This window comes from Octodon degus, unplaced genomic scaffold, assembly GCF_000260255.1.
Source record: "Octodon degus isolate 3935 unplaced genomic scaffold, OctDeg1.0 scaffold00258, whole genome shotgun sequence".
NCBI lineage: Eukaryota > Metazoa > Chordata > Mammalia > Rodentia > Octodontidae > Octodon > Octodon degus.
Window position 1 is genome coordinate 178,337 of NW_004524834.1, and position 13,909 is coordinate 192,245.

General features: G+C 38.0%; 1 protein-coding gene across 2 annotated transcripts in view; it reads left to right on the forward strand.

Moving 5' to 3' along the window:
• Cnmd (chondromodulin) overlaps window positions 1-13,909 on the forward strand; it is a 42,718-nt gene that overhangs the window by 8,928 nt on the left and 19,881 nt on the right. For both annotated transcript variants that reach the window (XM_004646197.2, XM_004646196.2), the window contains exons 4-5: window positions 6,880-6,993; window positions 10,879-11,032. In XM_004646197.2, the coding sequence (XP_004646254.1) occupies window positions 6,880-6,993; window positions 10,879-11,032 (268 nt within the window). The remainder of the gene's footprint in view (window positions 1-6,879; window positions 6,994-10,878; window positions 11,033-13,909) is intronic.

The following is a 13,909-nucleotide window of genomic DNA, read 5'->3' on the forward strand; positions in this document are numbered from 1 at the left end:
GAAGGAAGGAAGGAAGGAAGGAAGGAAGGAAGGAAGGAAGGAAGGAAGGAAGAAAAATATAGGACATAGTTCAGTGGAGGGTCTGGGTTCAATTCCAAGTACTGTAAACAAATACAACTATGTAGGATCTATTTACATACTTTTCACAAATCTTCTGACTTCTCATCTAATCAAAAAAATTAGCATGGCAATTTCCTTATTTTAGTGTTTTCTGGCCATGGCCTATTACAGATAAAATATTCAAGTCTCCTTTGAAAAGGATTGCTTTGTTTCCCTAAAATTTAATTTACAGGCAATTTGAGACATTAAGCTATTCAGTGCCTCTTCAGTGTACATCTGCAAACCGAAGTGTCACTTCAGCCCTAATTTCCCATTGGTCAATAAACATATCCTATCATTGTTCATGTTTTGTGATGAGGAAAAGACTCACTATTTGGGTTTTCTTGTTAATGCTGCACATGGAGGAGGTGAAACTTCATAATGAAAAAGTGCTCTTGAAAATAACGTTTTTTTCTTTAAATCAAGCTATTGTTTATTTTATTTATTTTATTTTTTTTCCAGCAGAACAGGGATTGAACTCAGGACCTTGCACTTGCCAGGCAAGCACCTATTCTACTGAGCCATCTCCCTGGCGCAATAATGTCTTTTTGATAGTTTATTGGTTCACAAACATCTCATCGACCTATCTTCCTTACTGATGAAGCAAACTAAAGATGCTTTTCATTTGAGTGAAAGCACTCCTCTTATTAGTATTAAAACATTACAAGCCCTTTTGAATACAGAACACATGCTGACATTAGAATTATGCAATGTTACACATTGTTTGATGATAACAAAGATTGGTTGTATTCAGAGTAGTCTCTGCCTTGGAGACATGTTCTGCAGCTTTGACTGTGCCAGCTGTATTCTGTTAGGTCATAGTTTTGCAACTTGCTCTGGTAAGTGTGAAAATTATTTCCTCTGGACCTATTACAGGACCTATTACAGGCTTTTACTATAAGATCCAGGACAAGGTAAAACCATTTTTTCTTTGTACTACTCAATATAAACTACTAAAATATGGCTTCCCATGTACATCATTCAATCCAGAACAAAACTGAATACCTAGGATGTACCATAATATCATATGCAAAGGAAGCTACAAAGATGAATAAGAAAGGATCCATCTCTATGTTCATCTATCTCAGAAAATATTTTAATCCCAACCTGTATTTCTGTTTTATAACCCTTTGGTTCTTTCTGATGATGGTATTGATTGTGTTTTGTCTTCATAGACCAATAGGGCCACAAATATTTTATAAACCGATCAATTCTTTTTGATAGCTCCCACATTTCTCTAAGTCAGATGTGGTGAGTAGAACATTTTTTTTTGATGGATAGTACCTGTTATGGGTTTAAACAAGCCTGGACTTTTGCAAACCCATGAATCAACCTCTATGGTCCTGCACTATTGCTTTCTCTTCTCTTTTAAACCATTGGTCAACTACAGGAAGGGTTTATTGAAGCTCACTGTGCACAAGGGATGGTGGTAAACAGAAAGGATGTGAAGATAAGTAACTCTTGCTCCTCAATCTCCCAGTCCAGCCCAGATGGAAGATGCACACAGACACTGCTTTAGGCAAGCCCAGCAACCACACTGTGATGAGTGATGAGTGCAGAGCACAAGCACATTGAGGCATCACAGCCCATTAGGGGCTTGAGCAGGTTGACAGAGGTGATAGCACTTGAATCTGGTCCTGAGGAATGATCTGGATTTCAATAGGCAGAGAGATAGAGGCAAGGCTTTCCAGGCCCGGAGAAAAACAGTGAACACAGATGTGCGGCCCTGTTCCCAGTGTGCTTGACCATGGAGAAGGAGGCACGAAGGAGTAAGGTTGGGCCAGGCTGTGAAAGGATCTGTGCAGCCAATGAACAATCTCCCCTATTCATCAGAACCCTACCTAGACTATAATGGAGCCCAACAGAGAAAAAGGAAGCCCCTGAGGAGAGGAAGAAAACACTAAAAAGTGCTTCAGGCTCTGCTCCTTGGGAGATGCTAAGGACAGGGTAATGTGTTATATTCTAGAAGAGTTTTCACCAGCATCTATGCTGGTTTAGGTCAAGGCTTTCATACACAATGCCCCATTGAGATAACAAAAATCCTGATTGAAATTTAAAAATAGAATATTCACTGTATAATTCTTTTAATTTATGTTTATTTGAAATTTATAAGTTTAAAAGCTAGAGAAAAAGCATAGCATAACTATAGGTTGTTGATTTCAAAGTTCAATGGAATCCCCAAATTTAACATAAAGGAAAAATAAAGTGAAGGTAATTTAAAGTAAAATATGGATTTCAGATGTAAATATTTGCCCTGATGTATCAGAAAACATAGCAAAGTCAAACACATGCACTGGTAGTTCAACGACTATCAGGGACACAACCTAAAATGAAGACAGATACAAATATTGCTTGGCAAATACATTTCAAGTGATTTTCTCAAACAGCAAACATAAATACTGATTTCTTTCCATGTTCATAGTGATAACATTTTTAGGAAATTCATTATACGTTGAAACTGTGTCAAAATCATTTTTTTACATGGAAAACATTAGATTCCAAGTACTGATACATATAGACAGCTTTTTCCTTGGACCAGAGACAGTAGGTTCCTTGGGTCTACTTCAGGCTCCTTAGAACCTAGCATCTCTGGGCACTTCCAGGTGAGGGCAGGAGTATTCCAATCCTTATAACAAAATTTCTCCCAAGATTTAGAAAGCCCATGTTTGTGTAGGACTCCTATCAGCCTTGAAGTCCTTCAAGTTATCACAGAAATAAATGCAATAACTTAGAAAGAAGAAATGTGCTACTAAATCAAGATTACCTGACTCATGTAAAAGAATTTGAGCTTTGAAATCATCATTTGCCTTTGTTAGCACATTTTTTTATTATCACTAGCTTCTAAGGCCTTGTTTGTTTGCAAGATCAGGAGGTTCACTTGGCTTTCTTCTGCTTCTTTTAATTCCTTCCATTTAACATCTTAGTATATTTGCTTGTTTAATGTAATTTGTAGCTTGACATGGTGGTAAATATGTGCAAATTATTTCTCATTGATCACAGCCACATGGGGTTTTGGTTCTCTATGCTGTCTCTTTTGGGGTCACAGTACTGGTTGTGTTGTGTTGCTTCCCACACAGCTCACATCAGAGGACAGGAGTGTTAGAAGTTAAGAGAACATACCATGCAGGGAAGTAGTCATCTCTCTCCTTTGTCTTCTATTTTTCAAACTATGATTTACATGCAGAATAGTGACAGCAGAACCTTAGGAGGTAGCAGAGCAGACACAAATAGTGGTTCTCAGAGGGTGTTCTTCAGGCCACTAGCTAGTCAGTATCTAAGAACTTACTGGAAAGGAACATTTTAGGCCAACTCATTTAGAAAGTCTGATATTGGGACCCAACACTTTATGTTTTATTCTGATGCAAACAGAAGTTTGTGAACCATTGGTACAAAAGGAACATGGAACCAAAGGCTCATGCAGTCTTTTAAAAATCAACTAACTCTAAACATGTGACTTTTATTTTAGATTGGTAGTCTCAGCTACAGAAAGCTTAAGGAGCTTTATTGCTCTTTCTTCTCTCTGTCTGTCAGCACAGTATCTCTTTATGTAGTACTAGTGCAGGTTGGCCTTGAACTCAATATATTACCTAAGCTAGCCTTGAACTTGTAATGAACCCCTACCTCATCTTTCTAAATGCTAGGATTATAGGTATGTGCCACCATCTCAGGTTTGGGGAGTTTTATGACTACCATGGCCTGGTCCTGAGCTTGGCCAATCCAATGGTACTCTCTGAAGAGGCCCAGGAATCTTCATTTTTTAAATATTTCCAGGGTATTCTGGTATCTGAAGTCAGAGCCCTGTATCCAGCCTTGGTGCTCCTCCTCCTGAGCAGGTGCCTCAAACCTGCTGCTATCTGAGAATGAATTTGTGCCTAGAAAATAGAGGTCAAAATGGTGATGTGTGTTCACATAGCCAGTCACACCTCAGGGTCAATAATGGGGCACTTTGGAAAAAACGTTAACTTTTTCTCCATGTGCCAGTGGATACCCGCCAGCTTCTGTAGAGAACCTGGTGCTGAATTCAAATAGGGTAAAAATTTCCATGAATCTCCCCAGCATGACTTACACATACCTTCATTCTTCATTTAGGAGTACACAGTCCTGATCCAGAAATCCTAGATTTCCAAGTATTCCTCACCTCTCACTCCTTAGCACTGACTCTGGAGTTCTTTTTTTTTTTGTTCCTCGAATGCCTTCAGGGCACTTTTGGCCAGCGGGAGAGTTGTGAGGTTCGAACTCCAGCAACCTGAGGCTGACAGCTTTGTGGAAGCAGCCACTTAAAGGCCTGAGCTAGGGCCAGGCCCCCTGGAGTTAGTTATTTGTTGTTCTGGCACTTGTCTCAACAGAAGAGAAGATTGTCAAGATTCAGATTTGTGGTGATGTCTACATTATTATTGTGTAAAGTTTATGACTTCTAAGGCTATTTTTGGCCACTTTTTGTGACCAAAGTAAAACCATCAGCATGGCAGTAAATACTGCTGGGACAAATGTACACTCACCCCCCCCCCCCACTGTCCCTCTGTAGGTAGAAGCAGTGCCCAGCTGTCAGCCAAAATGGAGCCTTGTAACCTATACTTCCCTTGAGCCTGATCACCAGGCAGACAAGGAGGAGACACTGTTTGTATCTCACAGGGGCAAAAAGCAAAACATCCAAGTTCTTGGGTAAGGTCTAGGAGAAAACTTCAATCCTTGATTGAAAGCTTTTCTGTTTCTTACCTTAGTACCTTAGGAAAACCCCAAATTAGTGGATTGAATTAAATTGACTGACATCTTTTGAGAACATTTGTAGGAGCACCAAAAATAATTTTTAGGTCATTTTAAAATTAATTTTATTGAGAAACAAATAGCAATGAGACCATTTCAAAACAGGTTAGTAAGACAGTTTCAATAATTAACACATTGCATATTGTTGTCTTCGTAGTAGTTATTCGTAGTACAAAATGCAGAGGCCAGGGAAATAGCTCAGTAGAATAAGTGCTTGCCTGGCAAGGCTCTGAGTTCAAATCCCTGGTTCCACCAAAAAAAGGAAAAAAAAGATGCAGACATCATATCCTATCCAAACACTATTAGTGCAAATCTTTCTTCTCATTGAATTAAAAGAAAGTAGCTGTATATCTATCCTATTTTGTATATACAGATACAAAATGGTCTTTCATTTATATTCTTTTTTTTTTTGGTTTAGTTTGTAAGAGATGGGTATTCTATTGCCATTTAAATATTGCAGGTGTGTGAATTCAGCAAAATAATCCAATATATTCCAGTAGTCCATAATAGTCGTGGGTTATCCATAGCACTCTCAATGTCCAAAGTTGTTGACTTGAGCCTTTTACAGCTCAGCATATTAATATGGCTTTGCTTTTTATACCTCATTTTTATACTTTTCTGCTGGATGGTTAAGGCCAAGATAAAGCAAGACCTGTATAACAAGAAATGTAACTTTTGTATCTGACAAGGTCAGTTAAATCCCCTCAGGATTTACCCTGAAACCCTGTACCACAGTTTGTAGATCCTTTGTCAGTACCAGCCATGTGAATGTGTCAAGGTCATTGCTTGAACAATTTACTCTCTGTGAAAGCCTAAGAGAATGCTTTCTCTCATGTGACTGTCCTTAGGCACACTCTACATCGTCGATCACTTTCCTCGGTGGCCCTATAATCTTGATCAGAAAATTTGGAACACAACTGAGTTACAGGATGTAACGATACAGGTTCTCTTATGTCCTGAGTCCTCACTGACCTTGAATGGTTAGGGCAAAAATGTTGGCTGTCCTTCAAGGCCTTCTAAAAAGAATAATTTTGAAAACCTCAGATACTAGACTCAAGAGGCTTACAAATGAGTAAGCAATGCAGATTGAATGTAAAATGAAATGAAGGTAAGAGTACTTACCTGAAGTCAGAGGCAAGAGAGCTCACTTCAGAAGGCTGCATGGAAAAAACAATAATTCCTCTGAACTTGCAAGCAGTGAGAGAGTAACTAATGTACCTATCTTCACTCAAATGTCACTTCTCCTGACTATGCTGTCTAGGTGTAAAACCATTCAATTCCACCTCTCCCTGTAGCTTCAGTGCTTCAGAATGGCCATGGAAGAAGGCATTTCCAGCACACTGAAGGGCTAGACTTTGTACATGTGTGACCTCCTTAAGCCAGCTGAGTTTTCTTTCTTTCTTTCTTTCTTTCTTTCTTTCTTTCTTTCTTTCTTTCTTTCTTTCTTTCTTTCTTTCTTCTTTCTTTTTTTTATTTTGCAGAAGGGTCTACAGGGTGTTCAGGCTTTCACTATTAGATTGGATTTACAGTGATTCACCTGTTTACAGCCTCCGAAGAGCTGGGATTACAGGTGTGTGCTACCCACACCCAGTCTCAATTGCCATCTCAGTGCACCTCAGGGGCACAGCCAGCACTGCAGGCCTGGGGATTGAACCCCCAGCTCCTGCGCCTACTTGCAGGTGCTTTAATCTGCTAAAATATTTGGCTGGCCCTAAGCTAGCTGTTTTTATGTTATTAATGTGAATAAAGTGATTTGTGGTTTTCATCAAAAAAGAAAGTAAATAAAGTACCATCCTGTCATTCCTTTCCTCCTTCTCTGCTTTGCTTTTATTCACAACTTATTTCTACCTAATCTATTTTTTATTATTGGTAAGTAATGCTAACTGGTAAATTCCAAGAGAGATGAGATTTTACATTTTATTGATCCCTGTACCCAGCACCTGTAATAGTAACTGACACAAATAGACATGTCTTAAATTGAATAAATAAATGGATGGATACACTTTTATTTCATAGGGCATCACAGGAATCCGTTTTGATGGAGGAGAGAAGTGCTACATCAAAGCACAGGTGAAGGCACGGGTTCCTGAGGTTGGCGCTGTGACCAAGCAAAGCATCTCCTCTCAGCTGGTGAGTACTGTTGTGGTCACTCAGTAAGAGAGTTAGAAGGAACAACTCCTTCAGTTTCAAGACCAGCACCTAAGGTTTTCTCTACCAAAGGAACTTAAAATATTTCTGTCCTACTGGTTCCAGGAGAATATTCTTTCAAAAGGCTTGAGAAGGCCATATTTTAAAATTCTAAAATGGACTCAGTACTTACATCCCCTTATTTGCCTGTTATTCAGAGATTCAGACTGTACATTAAAGATAGGGCTCCACAAGATGAAACAGACCTCAGAAGCCCTCTAGCCTCAGCCTCATGCAGTATAGAAATTCCTTTCAAGTATTCTGGTTAGCTGATGACCCAGCTTCTGCTGGAAAGCTGTGATGGGACACTGCCCATGTCAGTCACCCAGCTTCACCATCAGCGAAGTTCTAATTGATTTGGCCACCTTTAGCTGAGATGGCTTCTCCTAGTTTCTTCTCTTTAGTTCAAGGTAAGCTCAGTGAATCCACACAGTATATATTTAATTCCTTTCCTATGTATCAGTTTGTGAACTTTTTAAAGAAAATATAATTGAATTTATTATTAGTTTTCCATTAAGAGTTTTAAAAGCACATTTAACAATAATATCTTCCATTTTTACCATACTTCAAGGTGTACAGTGTGATCACATTGACTACTATATTTGAGTTTTAGCTGGTATGGTGAGAAACAAACAGGATTTGGAATCAGAAGACAATGTGAAGTCAAATACCAAATCTGACACTTGCTATGGATGACTTTAACTCCTTCAACCTCAGTTTTGTCATCTGCAAATTGGCGATGTACACACTGTGTCCATGGCCCTAAAGCCCACTATGGAGTGAGTGGGTGGCTGTTGCTCAGTATCATTAATTTTACTATGATTATCGCTGAACCTTCTGGTATCCTTAAAAGTGAAGTGAAGCAAGTGTCAGTTCCCTCAAAGCAAGAGGGAAAGGCAGGATAACTTATGGAAAGTTATGTTTGTATTTCAATTGTTAGCTTTTTATTACTAGGCCACAATGGTAGATTTATCCTTTGTATTAGGTTATATATTGTGGATGGTGACTCTTCTGAGAGACAGAAACTAATTAAAACAATACATGCTTTGTTGTCAATAGAAGACAACTTAGAATAATGTAAACACATAGAAATTTGTTTCTTTCCATTGTAGGCAATGTAGAAGTAAGCAGCTGCAGGTACTGGTTCAATGGCCAGCATTTCTGTGGTTTTTATTTGTCTTTTCTTCCAACTTCAACCATGGTGATACTGCATAATCTCTTCTTTAATTAAAAATAAGCTCAATACAAAGCATCACTTACTTTTAATTAGAAAATGGCCTCACAACCCCCATACACTTTGGCCTGGATCTCATTGGCCATCACTAACCACTCAAGCACTCCTGGCCCTGGACATTATAAGAAAACAAGCGTCTCCTGGCACTTGAAACAGTCACAAAAGCAAGACTGTGGCTCAAGGAAGAGGAAAAGGGAAAGCGCTTGAGTCGGCAACTGAAATGATGTGCATCAAGATTAGTGCAACACTTAACTGCCTCTGTTACAGGATGATAATATCATTAAGCTTCTCTTCTGGGTGTGTAACAACTAAAGTTTGCAGCCCAAAGATAGGCTAAAAAGATAGCTAATATATTGGCTCTAGCCCTTCAAGGGCATTGAGAACTCAGGACATAAAAGAATCTCTGCTGTGACATCCTGTAACTCAGTGGCGTACCAAATTTTCTGATCAAGAAGATTATGGGACTACAGAGGAAAGTGATTGATGATATATTATGTGCCTATGGAGAGTTACCTAGAGAGAAAACATTCTTTCAGGCTTTCAGAGACAGCAAATTGTTCAAGCAATGGTTGTGACTCATCCAGATGGCTGACACTGAGAGAAGAACCATAAGGTGCTGTACATGGCTTCAGGGTAAAACCTGAAGGGATTTGACTGACTTTGTCAGATAGTAAAAGCTAGATTTTTAGTTATATAGGTCTTGATTTACCTTGGTCTTAACCATCTACTGGAAAATTATAACACCAAGGTATGAAAATTAAAGCTGTATTAGTATACTGAGCTGTAAAAGGCTCAATTCAACAACTTCTGACAATTGCTGGTTGTGCTGGTAACACATTGCTATTATGGACTATTGGACAATACTGGATTATTTTTCTGAATTCAAATACCTACAATCTTTGGACTGGCAGCAAGTATGAAAAGGTCTTTTAAAAAAAAAGTTATCTAAATGCAGCTTCTCTAACTGCAATGGAACACCCATTTCTGACAAAACAAAACAGAAAAGGGGGTATATAAATAATGGAACTTTTTATGGCAAATATACATATATATATATATATATGTGTGTGTGTGTGTGTGTGTACATACAAGATAGCTATGATAAATATGCAACTATTTTCTCTTAATTCATTAAGAATAAAAGTTTTTTAAAAAGGGGATACAAAGGAATGACCATTTTGTATCTGTATATTCAAAATAGGATAGTTATACAGCTACTTTCTCTTAATTTAATGAATAGAAAGATTTGTTCTAATAGTGTTTAGACAAAATATCATGCCTGTATCTTGTACAAGAATAACCACTAAGACCACAATATTCAATGTATTAATTATGGAAACTGTCCTACTAATCAGATTTGAAATTGTCTTATTGCTATGTTTCTCAATAAAATTATTTTTTAAAAAGCCATAAAAACAAATAAAGCTTTATACTAATATTGTTTAGAAAAGATGTCATGTCTTCATTTTGTCCTCTGAATAACTACTATGAAGACAACATTATGAAATGTATTAATTACTGTAACTGTCATACTAACCTGTTTTGAAACTATTTTATGGCTATTTTCTTTTTTTCTCATTAAAATGAATTTAAAAATGTTAATGAAACATTCTTAGCTTAAAGGATACATCTATATGCATTATCTTAATCATTCTACTCTTCCCCACACAATTTACACTATGAGGAGAGATTTATATGGTACTTGCTCTTATGAATATTTCCTCAGTTTTATATAACTTTAAAAAGCTACTGTACTCAAGAGCATTCACTTCCTGGATGAAGCCATTTAATTTAAGGTAAGTAACTGGATTACCTGAGTGTTAGCTTCCTCCAATAACTTTGAGTTGTTTTAATGCAGCCGTAAGCCTTAGGGAGAAACATACATGAAGTACTGCTTTTAGCTAAAAGTAAGGAGAAAATATTTTAATTTATCTGACATACATATTACAAACTAATGAATATATGAAAGGAACAACTGGAAAAAATAAATTTGTCTCCTGGGTTATCAAGCCATTCTTAGCATCTTGCTGTAGAAGAAAATCCAAGATTTAGCTTTGAAATCTCAGTGGTGTTCTTGATGTGAAGAACATCTAAAATATGTTTTGTTACATCTGGGAAATGTAGAAATGGTTCATGTTAAATAATACTTTGAATTGCAAACATTAAAGAACCAATCACTTGATTTTTCCATTATTGTTTGAAAGCGTCAGAATAAAACTCCAAAAGATTTTCACTTCAAATGAAGGGTTTCTCTGTCCTTTAATAGGATTTCAGGGTCTGTTCAATTTCTTTTCCTTCAAAAACATCTTTGATCAAAAACATAAGATTAACCTAAATCTCAAAGTTGGTATCAAATAATTTCACTTCAACTCAGAACACTTATATTTATCCATAACAACTATATTCAGGGAGCAAAGCAATGGGAGGAGGCATGCTGAATACTATGAAGAGACCTACAAAGAGATTGGAACCTTGAATTGGAACCCCCCCCCACACACACACATTTCACTCTTTCATACGGTAAAATAATCTTGTAACAACATTTGATGTTCTGCTGTCCTTTTTGCTCAACTCATCTCTTTTTTTCCTTATAGGAAGGCAAGATTGTACCAGTTAAATATGAAGAAAATTCACTTATCTGGGTCGCTGTTGACCAGCCTGTGAAGGACAACAGTTTCTTGAGTTCTAAAGTCTTAGAACTTTGTGGCAACCTCCCTATTTTCTGGCTTAAACCTGCATATCTAAAAGGTAACATTTTTTGATTTCACAATGCTGCCTAGAATTTTCCATTTCCTGTGATGTTCATCTGAACCTCTTCTCAGGTTAGGGCATGTAACAAAGATCGAGGGCTGACGAGATAGCTCGGTGGACTAAGTGATTGCTTAGGTAAATGCAGGGGCCAGGGTTCGATGCCTGGCACTGCAGGTTGCATTGGCCCCACCTCTGGGTGCACTGAGCCAGCAATGGATTCTGGGCATGGTGGTGTATGCCTGTAATCCTAGTACTAGGGAGGCAGAAAACAAGAGGATCACTACAAGTCCAACCTGTGTAGTGAGACCATGCAAAAAGAAAAACAAAAAAAAAAAAAAAAAAAAAAAAGAACAAATATCAAAGAAGGGGGCATGTGGTAGAGTCCTCATAATTAGCAAGATAGATAAAAGATAAAGTAATATCTCTGACTGCATCAGGGAATAGAAAGAGTGACTGGGTTAACAGGAGACAGAGAAGAAAGAAAAATCATGACTGTATTACCTATGACTTTTATTTCTGGTGCTTCTAATTTTTCCTCCTCTGTATCTTAATCTCATTTGTTTGCACTTTCCAATTTTACATTTTTTTTTTATTCTAAGGAATATAATCAAGGGACTGAGAGACTGTCATGCCATTAAACTTTTATTATGTTCAAACCTAGAATTATGGGACAGCCAAAAGCTGCTGTGGGTATAAACTGAGATTCCTCAAGTTAAAGATTTGAGAATCAGTTTCCAAGTTCAGAGAAAATAAATTCAGATGACTGGGGTTTGGAATTACATTGAAAGATACCTTTGGGGTGTCGGGGAGATGGCTCAGTGGAATAAGTGCTTCCCTGGCAAGAGCAAGGGCCTGAGTTCAATCCCAGGTTCCACAAAAAAGGAAAAAAAAAAAAAAAAAAAAAAAAAAAAAGATATCTTTGAGATATTTCCAGGTGACAAAGGGTAGATGAGCCCAGAGAACCTCGCTTTTTCCCCTTAATTTCTCCTGTTCCTAGAGGGCCTCTCTCTTCATCTCTGCTGCAGTCACCATGCTTGTCTCCCCCTACTTTGAAGTTCTGGTGTGGGGGCAGGTTTCTTTTTCCTTAGCATGACTAAGACAGGCTAAGTTTTCAGCAATATTTTAATGAATGCCAGGAGACCGCAGTATGGAAATGAAAATATAAACATTAAAACCTCATGTTTTGTGGGAACCTGGTAGAGAAACAAAATGGGTAGTTAATGTTTAATGATAGTTTCAGTTTTTTTTGCAACATGAGAAAAGATTTAGAGATGGTTGATAGTGATGGTTGTACATCAGTATGAATGTATTTGATGTCAATACACTTAAAAATGGCTTAGCAGCCAGGTGTGGTGAGGTATGCCTATAATCCAAACACCAGGGGTCCTAAGGCAGGAGGACTGTGTGACTTTGAGGCCAACGTGAGCCACACAGTGAGTCCAAGCCCAGCCTGAATTGCATAGCAAGATGTTGTCTCAAAAAAATCAAGAATAAAAAACTGGTTTAGCCACAAAATTTTATTATAGATTAAAAGAATGGATCAGGATTAAAAAATATTGTTTTCTGATTGTACCATAACTAAATTCTTCTTAGAATTCTCATGTACTATACTGTTCCAAAGCATGGAGGAAGTGGCTGCTCTCTAACCCAGACTCGGTCAGTTGGGTCAAATGTACAAGCCATTGGTAGTGGCTGCCCAGTACAGTGACTCATGAAGGATCATGAGGTCATGTGCCTGCTCATTAAAAAACAATGCTATGTCTGTATCTATCACAATGTAGGTGACTGCCAAATGAACTGTGATTTTGTCATGTCAATGAATGCCTCTGTAGATGGCCATTACAATTCTATGGTCACCTGACAAGTTCTGCTTTCCATTTCCTACTCCTTCACCTCAGTGCTCATCTTGCTTTTCATTATCCCAAAATTACAACTCTTGCTAGTTAAGGACAAGAGTCTCCTACAAGGCTACCACAAAGATCTCTCCCTAATGGGGCTTCTTCTGAGGACAAGTTTCTTAACCAGAGTTCAATCACACATTTAGAAAGCATTTATGAAGGGCAGTCATGAGCCATACTGTGATGGTTAAGGTGCATTGTTTGGCAAAACTGACAGGAATGCCTGTCCTCAAGGAGGACAAGCAGACATAACATGCATGCTAAGTTAAGGAAATTGTGTAGTATGATACAAATTCTGTACAGAAATAATTCAGGGCAAGTGGGAAAAAGGGGGAATAGAAGCGCAGTACTATTTACAGTGCTAAAAATAGTTTTTAGCTACATCTAAGATGTCTCTTTATCCCTCACCACTGAACAACATAGCATAAGCACATCTTAAATATTCCAACCATCACAGAATACATATTAAAAACTATACATATTGAGCTGAGGTTGTCTAGCTGTTGCCTAGTATAAAAGGTGTTGAATCCTTAGTACTTCATAAAATGTATACATATAACATATATCAGAAAAGTAGAGGGCTGGACAAAGAGCTTAGAGGATAAAGGACCTGCATAGGCATAGGAGTCATGGGTTCAATCCCTGGGCCTGTCGTGATGGCCCTGCCCCAAAGGCCCGGTGAGATGGTGATTGAGACTGGTTATGGTGGTGCATGCCTGTAATGCCAGCACTTGGGATGCTGTAAACAGGAACATTACTAGCAGTCTGATCTAGTAGTAAAACTCTGAACACCCTGTAGACCCTTTCCTAAAATACAGGAAAAAAAAAAGTAGAATCCAAATTAGAAAAGTACTAAATGTTGATATATTTATAGGATTGAAAATCATATTAAAAACAAAGGTATCCTGCCGAGTTCCAGGAGCCCCCAGACCCAGTCCTAGCGCAGGTCCGGTGAGTGTGCGGAGAGTTTCCTGCT